The sequence below is a fragment of the Emydura macquarii genome, unplaced genomic scaffold, assembly GCF_026122565.2.
Source record: "Emydura macquarii macquarii isolate MOO-44397 ecotype Brisbane River unplaced genomic scaffold, CSIRO-AGI_Emac_v2 contig_2417, whole genome shotgun sequence".
Taxonomy (NCBI): Eukaryota; Metazoa; Chordata; order Testudines; family Chelidae; genus Emydura; species Emydura macquarii.
The window spans coordinates 2,924,194-2,950,052 of NW_027132554.1; the positions used below are offsets into that span (position 1 = coordinate 2,924,194).

The window sequence follows — 25,859 nt, forward strand, 5'->3', positions numbered from 1 at the left end:
CAAATTATTCCAAATTTGCACCAAGAAGTGTAACCCTGCCCCTGTTGTGGCATACCAATAGTTAAGATAATTTTATAATGTGCTTGGATTTTGGAGCTGTGCTCCACTATTGGGACTGATTGGACTGTGGTGGAGTCTCAGACTGGTCCTGGCTTATCGTACAGTTGGAAACCCTCCAGTATCATGTCCCCCATCCTCCTCCTCCTCTTTGTTCTTGCTATTCACAGCAGGGGCCAGTGACTCAGGCTCCTTGGAGGTATCCACAGTGGTCAATAGGGTGATTGTGGGGTCTCAACCACCTATGGCATAGAGCTCTTTGTAAGTGGCAGGTCTGTGATTTGGCACCGGATCAACTGTTGGCCTCCCTGGCCTTCCGTTATGCCTGCTGCAATTCTTTCACTTTCGTGTGGCACTGCTGCTGATCCGTCATACCCCTTCTCCTGTACCCCATGTTATCTCCTTGTTGATTTCTGCATTTCTATGGCTGGTCCATAGCTGTGCCTGCACAGCCTCTTCTCCCTACAGCCCAGGAGAGATCCAGAGTCTCCTCTCTACTCTAGGTCAGAGCAAGTGGCCAGCATGATCAGCTAGGCAGTTTCACACAACAGTGGAGAGCTGCTAGGTGCGCTCACCAAGCTGGATGATTAGGAAAAGGCATTTCAAAGATTTGCGGAGTTTAAAAGGGCAGGGTCTCTCAGACCCCTGGGCAGTGGAGTTCATAATTGTGACTAGGGCAGTCAGTGTTGGGCATTGTGGGATAGCTGCTGGAGGACTTTAGGGTCAGTGTTGGTGTAACAGTGTGTACATTTGAGCCATGGTTGACGTACTGTGGTCAACACAGTGCAATGTCGCTTGGGGAGGTGGTGTTACAGCATCACTGTAATAGGTTGCTTATGCTGGTGGGAAATAAATTTAAATGCAGACACATGCACAATTAGGTCAATGCAAGGAGGCTTACATCGCATAACTTCGTAGCGTAGACCGACCTAAGGTTGTAGAAACAAATGATATGGTGTGGTATTTGACAGATGAGTATTCAGTCATGAAATTAAGATTAGAGAAGAAGGCCTTGTGGTTAAGGAACTGGACTGGAACTCAGAAAATAAGCACTGAATTCCAGATCCTGTTACAATCTCCCTGTGTGATTTTTGGGCAAGTCACTTAATCTTTCTGCTTCTCATCTTCCCATCTGTAAAATGGGGAGGATGATGGTTGCTTTCTCTTGTATATTAGATTCTCTGCGGGGAATCTTTGTAATCTCTTTGGGGTAGAGGCCGTCTCTTACAGACAATGTCTAGCATAGGCATGGCAAACTGGTCAATTGATGGGTCAAATGTCAATTGATGGGTCAATTGACTTATTATTTGACCACAGTCAAATGTTGTCAAATATTCCAGCAAAAGTGCTCTTACATAGGATGCAGCCTACCTTTTTGATTGCATCATGGGTCCATCTGTTAGCAAGCCTCATGAAATGTCTTGATCACTCACTTTACTACATGCTAATGCCAGTTGTTCAAAAAAAGGTGAAGTAATTGCAAGTTGAGCATCTTGATTGGGTGGAATCTTCTAGAATAAACATTGCATGTACATCTTTATTTTTCTATCAGGCCAGCCGAGTACATGACTGTTTACAAAAGCACATTAATCAAGTTAAAAGACATGGTCTCTGCCCCAAAGAGTTCACAAGTTAAACTGACTAGACAAACATACAGAAATTACCTCAGAAGGGAGCGGGAGATGGAGAGGAGGGCTCACAGTCATTAAATCTCCTCCTTCAACACAAAGAGAACAATTGCAGAGCCATTAAGCTGCTTGGAGAGTTGGCATGATGCCTTCCTAGCATAACTGCATTTTAAAATGCCTGTTTTCTTTTATAGTTGCTATGTGTTTGTTTTATTTCTATTTCATTTAATTGTTCTTTTCATTTTGTAATTGTTCAGTCTTGAGTAACATTCACATTTAAATGCTAACCTAACATTGCTAAAAAAAAAATCATTTTAGTACGTCATTTCATTGTATTCTGCAGTTTTCTGAGTTAAAACAACTCTAAGTAGCTTTTGTTTTTTTTTTTTTTTTGGATTCAGCCTTACATTGATATTTTTGCCTAAGTTTATTGGAGACCATAAAGTCTTACTTTTTTTGTTAGTGTTTGAATAAATTAGTGCTTTAAAATATTTGACCATTTTTGGCTGGTCAATTGACCACTTATTTTTGGACGGTTCTAATGCGATCTCCTAGTACTCAGACACGTTGCGGGGTTCGCTTAAGATCCAAACAGGCCTAGTGAGCAGGCTGCAGATGCAGCTCAGCAATCCTCATAGTCCTGGGGTGGCCTTGTCGGGCAATCTGGGGACCTGGAGGCCAAGTTACAATCTGTCCTCCTTTAGGTTCTCTCAGACAAGGGGTGGAAGGAAGGTTAGGGGGACCTGGGCCCTCCCACTGGCCAAAGGAGGAAAGTGTGAGGACGGTTTCAGTTCCTTCTTGCTGATACCCCAGACCAGACTCCCCTGGAATCTCACTTCTTACCTTTCCTGTGCTCTCTTCAGTTTGGGGCATGGTCACAGCCTTCTCCTTCCCTCCCGACAGAGCAGTATCCCCAAGTCAGCTAGGCAGTCAAGGCTTCCCAGCTCCTTTCCTAGTGTCCAGTGATTTCCCCCTTGTCAGAGAGAAGTGGGGCAAAAAAGGGGTCAGGCCCCTAGCTATCTGGTCAGCCATTTCCCACAGTCCAGTCCCACAGTCCAGTCCCTGTGGAGTCCTCTGTCCCAGAAGATACTAGCTGGCTCATTTCTGCAGACCACCTCTAATGCGTTCTCTTCCTGTTTGATTGCCAGAATCCTATTTTAAACTGCTCCTCCATTTGGAGCATGGTGTGCAGCTGTGGCAGGGTGAGGCCTTTTTGGACCAGTAGTGCTCCATGACCCTATAGTTTTAGTGAGAGAGCTGTAAACCCAATCACACACCCCAATCTGAGTAGGTGCATCTAGGCATTACTGTAATATAAATAATGATATAAATATGATAATAGGACTGCCTCATACAGAATTAAAGCTAAAAGGGGCAGTGTTAAGGAAGTGCATGCTACTTTACCTTTGTCATTTCCCATCTTTTGAGTTGCTAGCTGTATAACTGTAACATTTTCTTACCATCATGTGGTTTCTATGGGTTACACAGAGAGCGTGACTTGTCTAAGGCCATAGCAAGTTATGGCAGAACCAGAATTAAACTCATCTGTACCTGGTTTCCAGCACCTTGCTCAGTACACTAAATTATAGTGCTTTTTAATACTTTGAGAAATTGCATATAATTTGAAGTGGTTTATTATTTTATTAATAGATTCTGTTCTTACATTAACAATAAAATGAGTTATTACAATGGGAAAATGTTAGTACAGTGGGATTTTTATTTCATGTTTTGCTAAATCTTAGCATCTCTCTCTTTCAGTATATGAGAGGATCTTTCTTTTCAGCATGAGATTAATTCCTTGAATTTTTCTTTTACATCTTGTGTGTCTAGGTGCAGTTATTCTAGTGCAAAAACTTTGTTGCCTATGACATTTATTGCAACTAATAAAACAGAGCTGCTAATAAAAATATTGAGTAAAATGGCAGCAAGAAAAAAATCTTGTTCATTGTGTGTGTCGAAATGTTGCTTTAGTGGCATAATGGTGGTGTTTTACTGCACATATGCGAGACCTTAGTTTTGACCCAAAGTTGAATTCAGGAGCGACACTGACATGCTATGAAAGACTGTCCATTGCTGTCTTTTTGTATTTGGAGGCTGCTGACGTTGAAGTAAAGTTTTGTTGGGGGCTTGAATAGGGAAAATGGAAATCTTTAGAATGCCGTCTGAAGAAGGGGAGGTTCTAGTGCTAATGGAGGGTATATGTTGATGGAGGCTAAGTGGTTCAAAGTATTGATGATTTAGCTTGTCATTTTTTGAAACCAAGGTTTCCACAACTGAAAAGGGGGTTTGATGTTTTATTCCCCACATCTGCTGAACATTTTTGTTCACATCATGAAAGTCACTGTCTTACTGAAAGGTGAACTGTCAGGCTGGAGTTTACTAGTGGAGTTCTTCAGGGACTGGCCTTGGGACCTATCTTATTTAATGTTTTTTAAGTGACCTGGCCCAAAAAATGGTAGTGTGTTCATAAAATTTGCAGATGACACAAAGGTGGGAGGTTTTGCCAATATGGAGAATGACAAAAATATCATACAAGAAAATCTGGATGACCTTGAAAACAGGAGTAATAGAAACTGGATGGAATTTAATAGTGCAGAGTGCAAGGTCATGTACTTAGGGACTAACAACAAGAATTTTTGCTAAAAGCTGGGGACTTATTAGTTGGAAGCAACAGAGGCAGCGAAAGACTCGGGTGTACTGGTTGATTACAACATGACTATGAGTCGTCAATATGATGCGGCCATGCAAAAGGCTAATGCAGTCCTAGGATGCCTCAGGCGAGGTATTTCCAGTAGGGAAAGAGAGCTGTTAGTACCATTGTACAAGACACAGATGAGACCTCATCTGGAATACTGTGTGCAATTCGGCTTTCCCGTGTTTAAGAAAGAAGAACAAACTGGAACAGGTGCAGAGAGAGGCTACTAGATGATCAGAGGAATGGAAAACCTGCCTTATGAGAGGAGGCTTGAAGAGCTTGGCTTGTTTAGCCTAACCAAAAGAAGGCTATAGGGAGAAATGATTGCTCTTTATAATACATCAGAGGGATAAATACCAGCAAGATGGAGGAGTTAGTTAAGTTAAGTGGCAATGTGGACACCAGACTAAATGGATATAAACTGACCAACAAATTAATGCTTGAAATTAGATGAAAACTTCTAACCATCAGAGGAGTGAAGTTCTGGATCAGTCTCCCAAGAGGAGCAGTGGGGGCAAGGAGAACCTACTAGCTTCGAGACTGAGCTTGAGAAGTTTATGAAGGGGACTTCCTACAATGGCATGTAGTCAATCTGTAATTGCTAGTAGCAAATATTTCCAATGGCCGGTGATGGGACACTAGATAGGGGGAGGGCTCTGAATTACTACAGAGAATTCTTTCCCAGGTGTCTGCCTGGTGGGTCTTGCCCACAAGCTCAGGGTCTAACTGATTGCCATATTTGGGATTAGGAAGGAATTTACCCCCGAGTCAGATTGGCAGAGACCCTCGAGGGGTTTCGCCTTCCTCTGTAGCATGGGGCACGGGTCAATTGCAGGTTTAAACTAGAGTAAATGGTGAATTCTCTGTAACTTGAAGTCTTTAAATCATGATTTGACGACTTCAGTAACTCACCCAAAGGTTATGGGTCTATTACAGGAGTGGGTGGGTGAGATTCTGTGTTCTGTGACGTGCTGGAGGTCAGACTAAATGATCATGATGGTCCCTTCTGTCCTTAAAGTCTTGGGTCTAAATACTGATGCAGTAGAAACTGCTCTTCCTTGTGAAGTGGTAGAGTCGGACAGCATTAGAACTGGATGGGAAACAATTTTCCCATCCCACAAAAACTTTTGAGATTTTGAGACCTGTCCTGTTTCACACCAAGATGAAAGAGAAGAGTGAGTGATCCATCCCAGAACAGCCAGTAGGTTGGGTGGTGGTTAGGGCACTTACCTGGGATGTGAGTTCAAATCCTAGCACTGGCTATCTTGCTCTCTCTCCTCTCATTTTGACCAGAAATGTCATCCTTTTCTAGTCCAAATATAAATTAAACTGGTACATTGTTGCAAAAAGTTTCTGTATCGACACATTTGCGTTTTCAGCTGGAAAAACTGTTTTGTTGAAACTTTCCTGATCAGCTGTATTCAGGAGTGATGTGCATTGGCAAGGTTCTGGGCTTGGGGAGTTTGATAGGGGATCATTGCAGGTTAATATGAAAGTGTTTGTTAGAGCAGGCGCCAACCCTTCTATTCTGCAATGATCTAGACAGTGCTGTTGTCCCTCGGGATCTTGAAGAACGTGTATTCATGCCCCGCTTTGTTAAAGTCGTCTGTTTGTTCTGTTGTCTCTGTATGACATGTCAGCAGCCAGACTACAAGTGTCCGTGTATAACGTTTTTTTATTCTCCTAGGTCCTGCGTTGCTGCTCACCAGTGATAATATCAAACAGCGGCTTGGTTCTGCTGCACTGGACAGGTACCCACTTCCTTTGACCCACCCACTCCTGACCGAGCAGTGCTAAGGAAGGCCCAAGATGCACTGGTCTAAAAATCACGCACTCAGCAATGGGAATGGAACACCATTTGCTAAAACATACACTCTCCTATCCCCAAAAAAACCAGACATCATAACCTTTTATAATTGAGCTAAGTTGTTTTTCTTAAACTTTATTTCCATAGACTCTCATTTTTCACTTGTCAAGCACATGCTTTTGAAATAGCTGTCAGGTTAATTATCCTGGTCCTTGAATGAGTGGATATTTTGCATTCGTTTGTAAAGATGTCATGAAATGTCTGATTAATATTAGGCAGAGCCATAACCTGCTTCTTTAGTGTGTGAGTATATAATGGAATAAATAGCAGGAAAATAAACGGGTAAGGGAGCCTGGAAATGTTAGCTGAAATGTAGACCCAACCCAGATACGAGGAACTTCTCAGGCTTATCACTTACAAATATGTTAGGTTTTCTTTTCACTTAACTGCTCAAATAGTTTAATTTCCAGTGTTGTGTAGTGGTTGTCAATGTTCTTATCCAGCCCGCCTGCTTGGGAGTATAGAACCCAGGACTTCTCTGATTCTAAAATAATAACGTTGGTAAAGGCTCATTACACCTGGACCTACTAGCCCAGTCTTGGTTTTGAGAGCAGGATTCCTGAAAATGGCAGTACCTGCTAGTTTACAAGAGTGAAGCTTCAGAACAGTGCCGCTTGTTTGCAAAGCCTATGATGGCTACAGAGCAGCTTAGCATCCGGGATTTGTTATGGGTGTGGCCAGATCCAGAAGGCTTTGGAAGTTGTGTCGATGCTGATTTATAAATGTTCCTGTCTGTCCTTCTCTCTACTAGGGCTCTGGCTTGCACCTCCTCCCAGAGCCCTATTAATCCTGCCAATCTTCCTCCCCCACTTCTTGAAGATCCAGTTGCAGAACAGAGCGTCACTGGTGGCATTGCATTCGAAGTGTGCATACTCTGGGGCTGTGCACCCCAGAGAACATTACAGACCCAGGAACATGCACTGCTAGATTTGGACAATGGTTACGGTTCAGCTTCACCAAAAGCATCCTTAGAGGTAGCCTAGAGGAGAGAAGGGCTGCAGGGAAAGTGCTTTGGCTGTGTGGGAGCACTAAAGGGAATGAATTTCTTGAAATGAAATGACATTAATAGGCCGCAGGTTTAAAATGAACAAAAGGAAGTATTTCTTCATACCACGCACAGTCAACCCGTGGAACTCTTGCCAGAGGATGTTGTGAAGGCCAACACTATAATGAGGTTCAAAAAAGAAGTAGATAAATGCATGGAGAATAGGTCCATCAATGGTTATTAGTCAGGACAGGCAAGGATTGCTGTTTGTCAGAAGCTGGGAATGGGTGACCATATGGATCACTTATTGGTTGCCTGTTTTGTTCATTCGCTTTGAAGCACCTGGCATTGACCACTGTCAAAAGACAGGATAATGGGCTAGATGGACCATTGGTCTGACCCAGTATGGCGGCTGTTATGTTGTTGTTCATATGTGAAGAGTGTGTCAAGTTTAACTTGGAGGATTCAGGAAGGTTTGTTTTGGATTCAGTTTTTTTCCAGATTGGTTTTTCCCATGCCAAGATGACAGTGGAGCTGAGCAGCTGGGATTCTAGCAGTGGTGCAGTGGGTGGGGGAACAGATTTCCTGCACCCATGATTAGGAAGACAGTGTTTATATTTAAAAAAAAAACAAAAAACATTATAGCTAGGTTAGATTTCAGTCCTTAGTTATGTCCCATATTTAAAAAAAGTTTGGGTGACCCCAGCTTCTGTTTACAGACTCCCACATTTCCTTTCTAGGCTCAGTTCTCCAATCTGGCTTAATTCTTCTTGCTGTGAATGTATGGTAATCGTGTTATTTGTTTTTGTCCTCCAGTATCCATGAGTACAGGCTCTCTAGCTGGCTGGGGCAGCAGGAGGATATTCACCGTATTGTCCTGTACCAGTCTGACAGCACCCTTACTCCTTGGACACAGCGCTGTATCCGACAGGCGGACTGCATCTTAATAGTAGGGCTGGGAGAACAGGAACCCACTGCTGGAGAGGTGCGGAATCTCTCCTTTCATCTGAGGGTGGGGACAAAATGGCAAAACAACCCATTGTGTAACTGAGGGGATAAATCTGCCTTTTTTTCTGGTTTTCCATTTTCCTGGGTTTGATACACCTTGGACATAAAATAATGCAATCAAACTTCTGAGAAATGTGTATTATCATTTTAAAAACCAGAATTTACCTCCCACCTGTGGCATTTAATGTAGGTTTTAACCTATTTAACGCTGCTTCAGGCGTAATACCAGACTGCTCTTATAAAACTTGTAAAGCTGGTTTTCCTCTAAATACTGCAGCCAGAGACTGAACTCTCTCAAAGCAGGAATTCCCGTGTTATGAGCGGCTGAGAGCTGCTTTATGTCCCATTAGTTTTGGCTTCTGAGTGCTGATGTTACCAAAGCCAGTTTGACCTGTGAGACGACTCCAGCAAAAACCGGGAGAGTGTATTCAGAAACATGTTCCTAGGGTCGATGGGGGTCTAAGCACTGGACGTTTTTGAACTCCTGGGAGTTTGGGGAATGCTCCCATCGGTAGCACTCTGTAAAACATATAACACTGTACTCTGTCAGAGTGGCCCTGTAGCAGTGGATAACTGATTGTGTGTGTGTGTAATGTGCTTCAGCTGGAAAGGATGCTGGAGAACACAGCTGTCCGAGCCCAGAAGCAGCTCATCCTGCTCCATAAAGAGGACGGGCCCCTCCCTTGCCGAACTGTGGAGTGGCTCAACATGAGGAGCTGGTGCTCAGCTCATCTGCACCTCCGCTGTCCCCGTCGAGTCTTCTCCCGGAGGAGCTTGCCCAAGCTGGTAAGGGACACCTGCCTTCTGCCAGCAATGTCAGTACCAGCACCACCTTTACTGTTCATTAAAGGTAACTGGGGCGATGTCAGTGCATCATACTGTGACCTGCAGTGGGAAGGGTAGTACAACATATTGTCTTCATTAATCAAGGACCTAATTCGTCGTAGAGATCCTTGGTTTGCAGCGGCTATAGGGACTGAAGGATATATGTAGGGGCTTCAATCTCTTGGAGCCGATGAATGTGTATGGCTGTTATGTAGCCCTGTCACGGGATGGTGCCCCAGAGAGTCCTTTCATGCCTTAATCACAGAGCACACCCTCCACAGGTCTCCTTCACCACTATGTTTTCTTGTATGTTTCCAGCAGACCAGAGCCTACTGCTATTTACATCTATTTACAGTCCATGGCCAGCCCTCCCTGCTTGCTTATAGGGAAGGGAACCATACTAGCAGCATCTAGTCCTGCCTGCTTCAGCCTTCCTTCAGGCTCCCTCTTCTTCCCCAGCACTACCATCCTGCCTGCTTATATAGTCCTTGCTGCTGGGGGTACTTCCCTCCAATTAGCCCCTCAGCTGTATCTCCATTCAGTTAACAGGTGTCTTCTGCCAACTACCTGACTTCCAGTTGTGTCCCAATTAATATAGAGTGACAGGGTGCTGTGTTAACTCCAAAGTCAGCACACCCTGTTGCAAGCGCTTAGTGTTATCAGAAGGGTCTCAGTGCTTGAGGAGAGGGTGTGGAGAGCCAAGCAGGCTGAAATCCTGCATAAATTGACTGACTTCTTTGTGGAATACAAAAATGAGGCTTTCTGCTGGTTAGTTGCAACTAGTTGCATTTTCTTTTGAGGTTGAGTTCAACATTTGGTATTTTCCTTCCTGTTCATTCTGGGATTCTTCAGTTTTTTAGGGAGATGTGTGGGAGGAGGGAGGAATGTCATGACTTCGTCTTTCGGAAGAAGTTGCACAGTACATCTTGTCATGCATTGCAATCGCACGTTCTCAGCTCAGTGGAAGAAGGAGCCTTGTTAAACAGCCAATCAAAACTGGTGGTCATCTTAATGCAGTGAAGGCTTAGTAGCTGTTTCTCTTACAAATTCCCCCAGCCTCCAGGTTTTGTAACAAAATGTCAGAACAGTTGTAAATGACATCAATGTGAAGTTTGTCAGCTTGGTTGTATATCATGGGATTCTGCCTACTTGAAGTTGTAGGGAAGAGTGACTTATTTTGCAGGCAGGTTTGCCCTTAAAGTGGATAAACTGCTGCGTGTGCGTGCGCGCGTTCGTGTTCTAGTGTAGTTTTTTATTTAGGGATCAGTTCTATCCTATTGATTTCACTGGGAGCTCTTGGTGCTCTGCAACTTTAACAATTAGCCCACTTCTCTTTAGTACTTACATTTGGGTTATGTGCCTAACATTTTGGCCTTATCCTCTTCGCCTCAGTGTCCCTGTTTATAGATGAAAAATGTGACAGTGAAAAGTATTATTATTGCCTTATGTTTGGCTGGCAAGCCTTTCCTTTAGATTATTTGTTGACCTTAGGTCCCCTCTTTAAATACCAGAGAGGCTAACATCCTTTAACATTGGTTTGTTTTGAAATGTTGGAGGAAACTGGTTTGTGAGCTACACTGTTTATTACATCTAAAAGAAAATTAAAATCCTGCTCAGTTTGTTTAGTAATTTTGTTAGTGACACAGGCAAAGCCAATTCTCTTTCGGTCCGAAGGCTCTCTTGTGTATGTGAGACCTGGCATAATCCATCAGCCGTGACTAGGAAGGAGGGATGAGATGTTTGTGCCTTCATGTCCTTTGGATCTTCCCTTTCTCGGTCTCTCTTTCAAACACACACCCTCTTCCTTTTTGTAATGGTACTCATGAGAATTGTCTTCCCTCCAGCAGCACGCCTTGCCAACTCTTTATATATGGGAGGGTGCTCTCTCCTCTGCTGGGTCTGGAGCCAGATGGAAACTCTTCCCATCAGGGGTCTTTAGACCCCCCCATGGATTTCTGTCCAGAGAATCCAGTCCAGAGGTAGGGAATATGGTAGAAAGAGTTCTCCTCCTTTCCTTCTGCATCTTTATTACTTTAGTGGCAATGAGTTTCCACTTGTGTGGTCAGATCTAAGTAAGGCACATTTCTAATTTGCTCCTGCCCCATAGCAGAGACCCCCCCCCTCCCACACACTTGGTCCCACTGGGTAGCTTAATGTGGTGGCTAAGGAAGAAGATCTCCCTAGGCTAGAAAGGAAAGGGGCTCTCTGCTCCTTCTGAAATGTCCCTTTCCTACAGGGCATTGGGAGTCCACGTCCCTTCTGTACCCCAAGCACTGTGAGTGCAAGGGATGACCAAACATCTGACTTAGTGAGTGACCAAGTCCCCCTGCTCTGAGGAGAGAGGCCATGGGCAGTGAGTGAGGGAAATTCCTAATCCTGCACAGTGCAAAATGCAACCACCCTAATGTCAGCTGGCGGATAACTCAGCCCATGTTGTCTATTCGTGGCTTTTCAGGTGTTAAGATTACACCAGAGTTTGACTGATTTATGACATCACAGGGACAGCAGTCTAGGATTTCATTAGAGACATCCAGCCCTTCCTTGCCATTTGCTACTGACAGACACTGATTTCCCATGTTGTGTGCAGGCCCTTAAGAATCTGTCAGACTCTGTCTGCTGCGCCCACTCTGAAATAAGTCCTAATATCACTTCTCTTCTCCAGACCCTGAGTCTATGAAGAAGATAACTGCCCTCACTGTTCCTCCTCCTCTTCCTTCAAAGATGGACAGCTTCTGTCCCTTATCTTGGCAAATTTGAGAAGTCCAGGGAAGATCCCTTTCCCATGATACATTGCAGACTTTGACCAAAAGGTCATGAAAGCTCGTGGTTTCCAGACAGGATGGAAGGAGATTGTGCTACCTACAGGCAGGTGTTTTTCTCAAAGCTCCGAAGACGCAGCAGTGTTCTTTGCAACATAGTGGAGATAAGTGTAATTAAAGCAAAGTGGAAGCCACTGAACAAATCTTGATGTATAATCAGAAACGATGTTCCAGATTCTGCTGGTTGTCATGGTTCCCAAGAAGAATTCAGCCTACCAAAGAGGCATGGTACTAGTCTGAGACTATACATGCTGAAGAGGAGGACATCTCTTTGAAGGAAAAGCAGATATTATGGGCAAGAAAATCCAAGGAGTGATAGGATGCAACTGTCAGGCATCAGCTGTCTCTCTTCAAGTATCCTAATCATTGTGTTTTTCAAAGCAACTATTGCCTTGTCACCCTCAAAGTCTAAAAGAATATATGCTCATCACAAAGACTTCATTAGTGGCTTTGTTAGTAGGATCTGCACCCATCGATGCCCTGTGGTACTGGACTCACTGCATGGCCACCTGTGCAGTAGATTATCATCCTCTCTGGTTCAGAATCGGGACTGCGGATATCCAAGGCAAGTAGTTACTTCTCTCAACATAAGAGCTCAGGCTCATCGCCCTTTAGCTTCATGATGACTGTTTGGTGCCAGAAAACAGCGCTCTTGTACTGTTGTGTGACTCCTCCTTCCAACTGGAATGAGGAGAACCCCATAATGGACAAATGAGCGCTTGAGGCAATCATCTAGGGTTACAACCTTTAATTTTCTTTAGCACCCTTCCTCTGACAAGATACTTGCAAGCTACAAGGTCAAAGGATCACCCAGACATTGCAATCATGCTAAGAGCCATGTAGCATCTTCTGAACATCAGGGCCATAGAGCATGTTCCCCCATCCATATTTTTCTGTGGAATTTACTTTTTTCATAGACTCACAAAAATCCAGAGGCTTCAGAGCAGTTGTGGATCTGAAATCCTTGAGCAGGCTCTAGCTCTTGGTGGATAAACTGTTGTCTATTCTGGTACCTGTTCACCCGGCAGAGTACATGACTTTGATTGACCTCTTTTATATGGATCTCTGCTGCGCAGTACAGGATTCAGATCCACAGATTAAGGAATAGTCCCCCTCATCTGTTGCTGCTTGGATGGGTCTTGTGAGAGGCCTTCCAGATTTTCTTGTAGGTCCACCTGGGTCTGTTCCTAGTTGCATCATGATGGTAAGGTATTGGGAAACATATCAATGAAGAGAACTGTTTGGCTTTTGCTTGTAAATTAGTTATCTTCACTTATGCCTATGCACTATCTGTGGCCCAATGTGACCTGCATTGGTCATCATGAAAGTGAAAATGTAAACATTCTTAGAGGGAAACAAATGTGCAGACTTCAGTGTGCTTATATTTTAAAAAAGAATATTCATTATTTTTAGCTGTGTAAATTACAGCCTTCTGGGTGGGGTTTGTGAGTGGGTCTTTGACACCTGCAATATGAATAGCTTTGATCTGCCTCCTGATCTTCCAGGAGACAACCCACCCATCGGATATCAGTCACAATATTCCTGTGATCCTTCCCTCCTACATGAAGTCAGTACCAAGTGTGCAAGTGTGACTGTTTACAGGACTGGCATTAAAATCATTGCTTGCATTAAAGCCCAGACTCTTAATATCATAGTAACATCGTGACTGTGGTTATTGCTCTCCATATCTACCATTTTTCTGCCTTCCCCGTCTTTTGGCTTATGAACTGTAAATGCAGTTTATGGAGGCATCATTTGCTTTTGTTTACATCTTGTTTGCTGCAGTTTCTCTTCAGGAAGAAACTCAAGAATCGTACTAAGCTCAGTAATTAATTAGTAGATAGCTGTTTTGTTGGCTCATCAGCCCAGAGTTGAAGGTGTTTGGCAGGACCTTCCAATTGCTCATTTTTCTGTAAAACAGATGCACCTCCGGCTTCTCTTCACGTTTTTATCAGGTGCCTGAGTTCTTCTATTCTGGGTGGGAGGGGAAGTTTTGATGCATCAGTGAAAGCTTCTGTTCTTCTTACACTAGTGTCCCTACAGGTGCTCCACTCTAGGTTTGCTAGCACCCCTGCGCCTTTGATCAGCAATTTCTCATAGGAGCATCTGTTCGTCTCACGCCTTGTTCCTCAAGCCATTGTTATATAGCACTGTGTGGGCAAACCAGCCTGTTCCTTCTTAACTGGCTCAGTCTTAGACGGAGCTCTGGCTGTTGTCCCCACTGAGATTTCCTCAACTTGTCCTCGTTTCTTATTCTAATAGTTAGTCATAGTAGCTCTTGGCATTAGTCTAGTTAGTTAGTAAGTAGTGGTATTAGTTTAAGCTTCCTTGTTTTAAACATTTCTTTTTCTCTCATATGTATTATAGTAGATGGGTACTAGCTAGTAGTTCTTGTTCACTGGGAGGTTATGCCTGGTTCGCCCAGCTTCAAAAGTTGTCTCTTGTGCCTGGAGGCGACAGGCACACCCGCTGCAACTGTTGCCATGGAGAATCGTACATTACCCAAAAGAGCTACGTCTGTCTGGTGCTGAAATCAAGAGCCAGAAAAATCAAGGAGATAAAACTTTGTCTCCTCATGATGGAGAGCTCTCTACACCTGGCTTCTGATCCAGGCCAAGGGACGCTCTCTGTACACTGCCTCCAAGCAAATCTGCTGCCTCCACAGTATCAGAGCCCCATGCCTCCAGGTCATCTCATAGGAAGACACAAGACTCCTCTCATAAGTCCTCAAAGGACCCTGTCTCTGGATCACCAGGTAGAGAATCTACATCAATAAAAAATTGAGGTCATCAGTGTCTTCAGTCACTCAGACACCATCTGCTCTCCAGTGAGGTACCTGTGAGGCGGCTGATTCTCTCCCATCTCACATATGATTGCTACGTTTCACTGTTGACCAGGACCACTTTCAATACCGAGTGGTTCCCTTCAGTCTGTCATCTGCCCTGAGGATCTTCTCGAGAGTCATGTCGGTAGTAGTAATGCAGCTCCACAGGAAAAGTATCTTAGAATTCTCTTACCTGGACGATTGGCTACTGAAAGGCCACTCCCTGGAACTGATGTCTTGGGCAACTTCTGTGGCTATAGATCTCTTCCTTGAATTGGGCCTGCAACTGAACATCCAAAAATCCATTTTGACCCTTGGGCAAAACTTAGAGTTCACAGGCGCACATCTTGATTCAGTAACAGCGAGAGCCTACCTTACTCTGCGCAGGTTTGTGGCCCTTTTCAACATAGCCAACACCACTCAGCTCAGCCCCCAGACTCTGGTTAAGAACTGTGTTCAGTTATTGGAGCACATGGCACCAGCACCTTTGTCACAGAACGTGCAAGGCTTCGAACGCTCTGCCTTCAAGAAGGCTCAGAATGCTTTATTCACCAAACACACAGTTTAAATATGCTTCTTTCCATTCCCCCCTTGTAGCAGATTCTCACTGGCCCCCTCTGCTGCTCATGTCCTTTGCACCACACACCACGCGCAGATCACAGCTTTGTGCTCCCATGAGTGCCCTTTGTTCACAGGCTTTTCCCACCACTGACTATTGACAGGCACAGTCTCCGCCCCTCACTCAGGGCAGTTTCCCTGACCACTCACCCCTTCCTTCCTCCTACTGCTCCTGCGACCTCCCTGCTGTGACCCTCTGGTGATCCCACCCCCCTTGACCTACTTCTTGTGAGCCTTTACAGGGCCAGTCTAATGAGCGTAACAGCTGCTTCCTGTTAGCCCGTCCCCGTGGGCTTGCTCAGTTGGCTCCACTCCTCCTTTGATTAGGGCTCCAGGGGCAGAGGGCTGGCTCAACCTTCAGTTCTCAGCCAGCACCCTGTCTCACACCTGTATAAAACAACCCCTCATCTGGTGGAAAGACCATCACAACGTGTGCACAGGAGGCCCATTTGCACATCTTCATCTCACAGTTGTCATAACGACGCAAACTTTTCTACTAAGATGGGGAGTGCATTGAGACACTCACACGGCCCAGGGCAAGTGGATGTCGCAAGAGGCCACATCTACCTCCTGGAACTCAAAGTGGTCAGATACCTGTCTCCAATTTCTGCCACTAATCAGTGGCAAACACATACAGCTCATGACGAATAATATATCAGGCACATTTTATATCAGTTGCCACGGCAGAGCGAGATTCCCCTCTCTCTGCACCGAGGCTGTGAAGCTTGCAATTGGTGCATATGCAACTGGGTCATCTTCACAATGGCCTATCTCCCAGGTCTTCAGAATGTGACCATGGATGTAATCATCCAGCACTTCTTCCAAGATCACAAGTGAGAAATAGACCTCAGCATATTACACCACATATTCCGTCAATGGGGCACTTCTCTGATAGACTTGTTCATCTTAGAATTAAACAAGAAATGTATCCAGTCTTGCTAGAGGGGGTGCTTTTCACCTTCATTTTTTGTCAGCTCTCCTGTACATATTCCCACCGACTCCCCTAATAGCCAAAGTTATGCTCATAAAGAAAAACAAAGCCAGAGTCATCTTAGTTCTGATCTGGCCCAGGCAAATGTGGTTTCTTACCTGATTCAGCTGGCCGTTCGCTCTCCGATCACTATCCATGTTGCTCCTCATCTCCTCTCCCAGGAAAGTGAGAAGATCCTTCACCCCAATCTTGCAGTGCTTCGTCTCAAAGCATGGTCAGTGGTTCATGGCATTAGAGGCAGCCTGCTCAGAGGACATAAAAAGAGTACTATTACACAGCAGGGAACAGTCCACTCACTGCACATACCCTCAAAAATAGACAAGGCTGTCTGTTGGTGTGACCACAGATATATGCCACCGATGACCGCATCACTGTGGATATACTGGACTACATCCTAACTCTCTAAAAAGCTTGGGACTCTCTGTGAGCTCCATGAGAGTCCACCTGGCAGCCATCACAGCTTTTGATGCCCCAATAGAGGGTTATTCCATCTTTGCCCGTCCAACCCCACAGCAAGATTCCTCAGGGGACATGGAAACCTCTGCACACCAGTCCAGTGTCCTACTCCTGTTTAGGACCTCAGTCTAGTCCTTAAATGCCTCACAAGACCACCATTTGAACTGATTGCTAGCTGCTCACTGCTCCATTTAGCAATGAAGACAGCATACCTAATAGCCATCACGTCAAGTTGGGAAGATAGGAGCCCTGATAGCATGTCCCCCTTTCCCAGTATTTTTTAAGGACAAGGTCACATTGCGACCCCACCCAAAATTTTTACTCAGTTTCTCCCAAGTTTCATATTAACAACCCATTCACCTGACTATCTTCCACCCCAAACTGCATCTAGATAACCAGGAGGCAGTGCTACACACCCTTGAACTCAGGAGAGCTCTGGCCTTGTATCTGGATAGGACAAATTCCTTCAGAAAGTCCCACAAGTTTTGTCTCACTGGCCGATAGATCAAAAGGATGTGCAATCTCAAATGAGACTTTCCAAGTGGATATCAGCCTGCATTAATTCTTGCGTCAAGTCTTGCAATATTCAAAACACCTCATTCTATTAAGTCCATTTTCACGTATGCGACATTCCTCAAGAACGTGCCCGTTATTGAAATATGTAAGGCCGCTACTAGTTGTCTGGTCATACGTTAACTGGACACTGCTGCTCTAACTCACAACTCTGCAGCTGATACTGTGTTCAGCTTGACTGATCTTCCTTTGGTACTGGACTCAGCTCCGAAGTCTCCCCCGCCAGGAAACTGCTCAGGAGTCACCTAGAATGAAGCACCCGTAGGGACACTGCTCCAAGAAGAACAAATGGTTACTCATCTTCTGCAGTAACTGTGGTTCTTCCAGATGTGTCCCCCCAGAGGTGCTCCACTACCCACCCTCCTTCCCCTCTGCTTCAGAGTTCTCTACTGTGGAGCTTTGCGGTAGAGAAAGAACTGAGGACGGTTCGCCTGCACAGTGCTATATAGCAATAGCAGAGAGCACACGACTGACCAGCACGCATGTGTGGGTGACTCAGACACTGCTATGAGAAATCTCCAATCAAAGGCACAGGGGGCACTAGCACATCTAGAGGGGAGCACCCATAGGGAGACACATCTCGAAGAACCACAGTTCCTGCACCGGGCAAGTAACCATTTCTTCTGTGAAAGATTTTACATTTGGAGTTGTCTGATAACTTAGGTTTGTTTTGTCCTGAAATATTGAGAGCTGAATAAGTCTAGTAAACCAACCACATGAGATACATGGTGAGTAGATACCCTGGAGGATAGGGATACAGGATACAGAATGACCTAGACAAACTGGAGGATTGGGCCAAAAATATCTGATGAGATTCAACAAGTGCAGAATCCTGTACTTAGGATGGAAGAATCCCATGCACTGCTACAGACTGGGGACCGACTGGCTAGGCAGCAGTTCTGCAGAAAAGGACCTGGGGGTTACAGTGGACAAGAAACTGGATATGAGTCAGCAGTGTGCCCTTATTGTCAAGAAGGCTAATGGCATATTGGGCTGCATTAGTAGGAGCATTGCCAGCAGATGGAGGGAAGTGATTATTCCCCTCTATTCGGCATTGGTGAGGCCACATCTGGGGTAGTGTCCAGTTTTGGCCCCCACTACAGAAAGGACATGGACAAATTGGAGAGTCCAGCAGAGGGCAACGACAATGATTTAGGGGGCTGGAGCACGTCTTACGAGGAGAGGGAACTAGGCTTGTTTAATCTGCAGAAGAGAAGAATGAGGGGAGATTTGATAGCAGCCTTTAACTTCATGAAAGGGGGTTCCAGGGAGGATGGCGCAAGGCTGTTCTCAGTGGTGGCAGATGACAGAACAAGGAGAAATGGTCTCAAGTTGCAGTGGTGGGGAGTCTAGGTTGGACATTAGGAAAAACTTTTTCTCTAGGACATTAGTAAAGCACTGGAATAGGTTACCGAGGGAGGTGGTGGAATCTCCATCCTTAGAGATTTTTAAGGCTCGGCTTGATAAAGCCTTGGCTGGGATGATTTAGTTGGGGTTTGGTCCTGCTTTGCTCAGGGGGTTAGACTAGATGACCTCCTGAGGTCCCTTCCAACCCCAATCTTCTGAGATTCTATAAAGATACTGTTGTTATTATTTAGTCAAATCCAGAAAAAGTCCATTTCAAAGCTGAAGCAAGCGTTGGTGATTTCTCTTTCATATATAGTTGCTCACATTCATATCTATAGTCAATTTAATCAGATATTTAGATACAGAAAAAGGTCTTTAAGGAAAATATTTAGATAACAATCCAGTAATAAATAAACACACACACTATTTCCCTATGGCTTTTCATGGCTTTGGAAATCTTTAGTGTTACTATAACCATTCTGTACATATTAATAGTAGATTTCAAATAAAGAAAATTTATATTTGTAAAATAATAGTTATTGATGATTTCAGGCCAGCTCTGCTCTCTGCTGTTCTGCTCAACTGGTCGTGGAATAGCTAACTTTATATTTCCAAGCATTGATACACTGAAGTGCAGTGAAAAAACAAAGAAGCATTTGGCCTAGTTTGCAGTATGTTCTATTGGAATTTATATTCAGCTGCCAGCCATGTTTTTTGCTATGTCATGGATGTTCTTCGACTGAGCAGGTGCTGAAGAGGAGATTTATAAATTCCTACCCACCTGTCTGACATGTTTGTCCTTAAATGAATGTTTTTTTATCATTGTTCCCTACTGTGGCAGTTCCAGCTAGACTTTGCAATGTCACATTGATTAGAGCATCAAAAGGGAATATTGCATGTCCTTAATTCCCCCTGATTTCTATATATTATTATTTTTGTTAACTGTATAGGGGCACATATTCTTTCATCCATTTGTTTAAATTCCATGATGTGGTAGCGAGAATTGCAAGGTTGGTAGAGTGAGAAGTCTGATGTAAAAGGGATTTGTCTTGTTATATGCAAAATATTTTAAAACTTTTATCTTTATCTTAAGCCTCCTGGGATTTGGGGGGAGACATGGAAAGAAACTATGTCCAGAGGAAGACAGGGCAGAGGGAGGAGAAGATGAAAGAGACAGAGAAAACAAACAGCTGGCGAAGGCACTCACAGGGAGCAACGCGTTGCCATTAATTGGGACACTTAATGTGATCACTGAAACATTTGTAGTGGGAGTGTCAGAGATTGAAAAACTGTTATGAACTAGCCTGCTGCTAAGGCAATAATGTACAATCCTGGTTATCCAAAGGTCTCAAAGCACACCCAAAGCACTAGATCATTGGAGGTCTGGATAAATCAGGTTAGCGTGGTGGCTATTTTTCACTATTACCAATGGGGGTGAAGACCAGGGAGACTAAGGGTGCCTCTCCTCTGCTTCCTTCTTTTCAGTGTATCCAGACCTTCCTTGGGTCTAGGGTCTGAGTCCCCTTCTCCCTGGGCAACCTGCTGCCAGGTAACTTTCTAGCCAGCGAGCAGGATCCCCCCACTATCTGAACTCCACTATTTATTAGTCCCTTTATTTTCTGAAATAGGATCATTTTGGGCATAGGACCTTGATTCAGATGAGTGAGGTTTACATAACTGATAAGTGAGGTTTTCAGTATCCCAGCTGCACTGTGCTTGCCATAAAATTAAAGCACTTCAATTTGGGTAATGTCTTCAATGCCGATAGCATGGAAGGTGCTTGCCAGAGTTAAGTAATAAATGGCAGAGGAGAAAAAAGGAATTAAAAGATACAGGCCTGGGAGGGGAGAGATTTTCAGATGAAAAGAAATGGAGGGGAGCTGATGAGGCAGAAGAATAGGGGAGTTTCCCTGCGCAGACTGAACGCAGATGAGGGGGTGCTTGCATGGGCAGTGGCAAGACAGTATGAAAAAATGGAGGCAAACATTCAGTAAGTGGAGGAGCAGAGAACAGGGGCCAGGACAGGGTAAGGCTGGTTGGGCCAGATGTTGGAACTGTGTTCTGAAACGTATGGGAGAATTTGAGGTTGGGGTAAAGTTGTTGCACTTCTTTATACAAGAGAGAAATTAGTTAGCAGTACCCTGCACATCCCGGAAGTTGGCCAGGCTACGTTGTGGCAGCAGGAGATGACGGTCTGAATGATGCTCAGAGCTGTGGTGGGCACAGGCCTCATTCCACAGATATTAAGATGCAGATTTACGGATGTAGAAATTGTGGAAGAACAGTTCTGAGTCAAAGGTAAAGCCCAAGTGTACAAATGGAAGGTGAAGGGCTGTCATAGGATGGGCTGGGTCGTGTAAAAGGTCTGGGAAGAGGAGGGTGATAGTTTGCCCCCAGGTTGCTTATAGGATTGTTTTTCAGGGACAGTTTGAGTGGTCAATTGAAGCTCTACAAACTGAGGTTCCTGTCCAGAACAGGAATGGCTCTAGTGGTGATAACTGGTAGCTCCTGGAAGAATGAAGTTTCTATTCAAATACATATGATTTTCCTCCCCAGGGTAACTTCCTCGTTTAGCGTATGCCTTCACTGCAAGTGAAGGTGTGATTGTAGCATGGGTAGATGGAGCTACATGAAAACTAGCAAGGGTCACAATGGTGGTGAAGACCGGTGGCACATGTTAGCAACCCGAGCATGTCCCAGCAGGCCTGTAATTAGACTAGCTGCCCAAGGACTAGCCCATGCCATCATGTTGTCACTAGTGGTGTTACCTATGTGTGACCCCAAGAGCACCTTAATGTGCACGGGCAGGGGCGCCACTATACTGTAACTCAATCACTGCCCCAACACACTGTAGTCATAACATGTACCCAAAAGATACCTTGTGCGATAGCGTATGTAAGCTGCTGATGCACTGGTTGGGAACATCATGACGTGCTGTATGGATGGATTGTGTACAATGAATTATACATGTGCTGGAAATAGATTCTTAAAATGTGTTTGGGATGCAGTGCAGCCTGCCCGAAACAAAGGAATGTGCATTGACCTGTCTGACCGGCTTGCTTGCAGCCAGAGGACAATGAAAGCACATTTCCATTTAAGGTAAACAATGCAATCAAGTTAACTAACAGAATGTGGCAGATGACAGAACAAGAAGCAACGGTCTCAAGTTGCAGGGCGGGAGGTCTAGGTTGGACATTAGGAAAAAGTTTTTCACTAGGAGGGTGGTGAAGCACTGGAATAGGTTACCTAGGGAGGTGGTGGAATCTCCATCCTTAGAGGTTTTTAAGCTGAGGGTTGACAAAGCCCTGGCTGGGATGATATAGCTGAAGTTAGTCCTGCTTTGAGCAGGGGGTTGGACTAGATGACCTCCTGAGGTCCCTTCCAACTCTAATGTTTTATGATTCTATGATTTCCTTCTTATTTTTTTTTCCTGTGGATCCCTTGGAGTAGCCTCGCGGACCACTAGAGGTCCGTGGATCACAGGTTGGGAACCACTGATCTAGATAAAACAGGTAACAGTAGTGACGATTTGGCTATTGTTATGGTGCTAGCTTTAATCTAACTACGTCTACCTACTCTCTAATGGTGCATTGTATGTGTGATAAACCATGTTCTAAATAGTCCTTACAGTGTCCATCCCATTCTTTCCCTTTCCTGCAGATAGAAATGTATGAACGCGTATTTCAGAAACCGCCAGACCGTCACTCTGACTTCTCTCGACTAGCCCGGGTTTTGACTGGGAATGCTGTGGCCCTGGTGCTCGGCGGTGGTGGAGCGAGGTAAGTCCCCTAATGTTATTTTGTGTACTCTGATAAGGCCTCTGTCCTACTTGTCCGGCCCCATGTGGGCCGCAGTGTTCATAGCGTAGTACATTGCTATCAGACGCAAGCAGCATTGTCATCAGCGTGTAATCTGAAATGATCCCACAGGGTGAGACACATTCTGCAACATCACACTTGTCCTGTGAACGCTGGGACAGGTGGTGACTCTCGTACACTTCCTGGACATATATGTGAAGCACCTGGCACTGACCACTGCTGGAAGACAGGATCCTGGGCTAGATGGACCACTGGCCAGTCTTATGTTCTTATGAGCATAAGAAGCGGATGCGTGCATGGGGGAGACTCGGAGGAGATGCTGTCCTCATGACGGCAAGTCTGAATTTATGCAACTCAAGTCACAAATGTTTTGGCTTCTTCTAAAGGGAGAATTCTCCTTTCTTTAGGGCTTGCTACTGGCATAGCATAGAATCGGAGCAGCTTAGGGTTGGAAGGGACCTCTGAAGGTCATCTAGTCCAACCCATTGCTCAAGCAGGACCAATCTGAAGTAAACCATCACAGCCAGGGCTTTGTCAAGCCAGGCCTTAAAAATGCCTCCATGTTGCAGGTAGAAGCCCCAAGTTCCCCCTCCCTGGTAGGCAGAGGATGGGATGGGGGGTTCCATGAGCTGCACTTGAACTGTAAAAGACCCATATGTGGCTCATGAGCCACAGTTTGGCCACCCCTGTTGTAATATTTAAAACCTCTGCCTCAATTTTGCTTGAGAGTTTTCTTGAACAGAGAGGGCAGAACTGTGCAGCCATATTCCAGTCAAGCCATCCAGTCACCCACATGGGGTCCTTCCCTTGAGAATTCTGGCCAGCGTCCCAGTGGGCTGTTAGAAATAGTAATCTATTTCTATCCTAGTAATTCTACCTGCATTTTTCTTTGTGATTTGTTCCAAAAATCATTCTGTTTTTTCTGTGAACTTTCTCCCAGCACAGACACAGGCGTGCTTCAAAGGAGAGTTCCAGGTTCCTCTGGTTCAAGAAGGCATATGCTTCATTTTATGCCTACTCGACCTGCACCCATGCACTCACCCCCCTTATATAATAGGATGTTATTGAAGATCAGAATCATGAAGCACGTTGTGTCTATTTAAAGACCTGGCAATGTCATACTTTTGTCCGTAGGCCAGTGTGTTCATGGAGGGAGTATTCGGTATAATGAAGGCTAGAATTTTTCTGTCGCCTGTACTTCAGCTTGGTTAATTAGTCATCCGGTGTTCCGGCTGCCAACCCCCGTTATTCTGGGTGTCGGTTAAGACACCACTATCTTGCTCACCCGCACAGGTTTCTGAACTGCAGTGGTTTCATTCCCCCTAATTTATTAAAATGTTAAATATCATCCTTCCTAGGCCTCTTGAGTACTATGGAGACACAGAGAGGTGAGAAAGAGGAGAGCAATGGCTATGGGGAGCCAAGGAGAGGTTTTATTCTGCTAGATATTTTAGACTGGAGGATTTCTTGCTGGATGGCAGAGAGCACTCATTTTGTTTTACAGTATTTTGTTTTGTTTTTCTACACTGCAAGGCCTGTGTCACTCCAGGATATCATGTGACCTTCTGTACTCTATGCAGCATACCATGCCCCTCTTCATTCCTTCGGTGAACCCCATAATCTGGATGCTGATGCCAGGAAGGTGGCAGAGAGGCAGTTCTTACGCATCAAGCTATTTTTCATAGAATCACAGAAATGCAGGGCTTGAAGGGACATTGGGAAGCCATCGAGAGCAGCCCCCTGTGCCGAGGCAGGTCCAAGTAAATCTAGACCATCCCTGGCAGGTGTTTGTCCCACCTGTTCTTAGAAACCTCCGGTGATGCAGTTCCACAGCCTCCCCTGGAAGCCTGTTCCAGAGCTTAACTACCCTGAGAGTTAGGTTAAATATGAGGCAAAACTTTCAAAGTCTCCCTTTCTGCAAATTTAAGCCCATTACTTCCTCCTTCAATCTTCTTTTCTCAAGACTAAACGTGCCCAGTTTTTTAAACATTTCCTCCCAGGTCAGGTTTTCTGAACCCTTCCTCATTTTTGTTGCTCTCTCTCCAAATTATTCACATCTTTCCTAAAGTGTGGTACCCAGAAATGGACACAGTACTCCAGCTGAAGCCTCACCAGAACTGAGTATAGTGGGACAAGTGGAGGACTCTGCACTTGTCCTGTATCTTATCCTATAGGACACTCCTGTTATTAGATGTTGAATCAAAACCGGCCCCAGGACCCCTGATAGGACACTCTTAGATCTTAGCATTTTTTTCAACTGCACCATATTGTTGACTCAGTCAATTTGTGATCTACTATAAACCCAGATCCTTTTCAGCCCCTGTCAGCTTGGTGTCATCCGCATACTCTTCACTCCGTTATCTGAGTCACCAATGAAAATATTGACTAGTACTGTCCCCTGCAGGGCAGAAGCCTTACTAGATACATCCCCCCAGTCTGATGGCAAACTGTTAATCGCTATTCTTTGAGTATGGTCTTTCAACCAGTTGTGCACCCACCTTACATTTATTTCATCTAGACCACATTTCCCTAGTTTAGTTAAGTGAATGTCATGTGGGACTGTCAAAAGCCTTACTGAAATCAAGAGATATCATGTGTTGCTTCCCCCCATTCACTAGGCCAGTACTACTCTGTCAAAGAAGGAAATGAGGTTGGCTTGGCATGATTTGTTCTTGGCAAGTCCTTGCTGCCTGTTCCTTATAACCTTCTTATTCTCTAGCTACTTACAAACTGATTGTTTAATAGTTTGTTTCAGTATCCTTCCTGACATTGAAGTTAGGCTGACTGGTCTGTAGTTCCCAGGGTCCTCTTAGTACCTATCTTTAAAAAAGGGAACAATGTTCGCCCTCCTCCAGTCTTCTGGGACCTCACCGGTCCCCCATGAGTTCTCGAAGATGATTGCTTATGGTTCCAAGATTGCTTCAGCTGGTTCCTTAAGTATTGTGGGATGAATTTCATCAGCCCTGCCAACCTGGAATACATCTAACTTATCTAAATATCATTTAACTTGTCCTTTCCCTATTTTGGCTTGTGTTCCTTTCTCTTTCTTTTTCTTGCTTTGTTCTTTATTTTTCTTATTTTGTTGGCTATCACCGAATGGTCTTTAAGAGTGGAGACAGCAGGCACAGTTGAGAGAGCACATTTGTTAATGTGTCTTTGTCCTCCTTCCCAAACCCAGATGAATTCACTCGTATTCTGCTGTGTTTGAAATTGTTAAGTAGGTGGTGCAAGTTCAGGAATGTACCCAGGGCCTATGTACCATCACTTTGCTGGGTCAGTAAATTGTGCTGTTGCAAGGACAGGAGGGGATTGGTCCTGTAGAAGGGATGAGCTGAGTTTTGAAAGGTA

At 44.7% G+C, this 25,859-nt stretch overlaps 1 protein-coding gene across 3 annotated transcripts in view; it reads left to right on the top strand.

Annotated features, from left to right (window-relative positions):
- The window catches only part of PNPLA7 (patatin like phospholipase domain containing 7), a 242,711-nt gene that overhangs the window by 157,378 nt on the left and 59,474 nt on the right, over positions 1 to 25,859 (top strand). For all 3 annotated transcript variants that reach the window (XM_067561557.1, XM_067561556.1, XM_067561558.1), the window contains 4 exons: positions 6,068 to 6,131; positions 8,049 to 8,217; positions 8,844 to 9,026; positions 22,354 to 22,472. In XM_067561557.1, the coding sequence (XP_067417658.1) occupies positions 6,068 to 6,131; positions 8,049 to 8,217; positions 8,844 to 9,026; positions 22,354 to 22,472 (535 nt within the window). The remainder of the gene's footprint in view (positions 1 to 6,067; positions 6,132 to 8,048; positions 8,218 to 8,843; positions 9,027 to 22,353; positions 22,473 to 25,859) is intronic.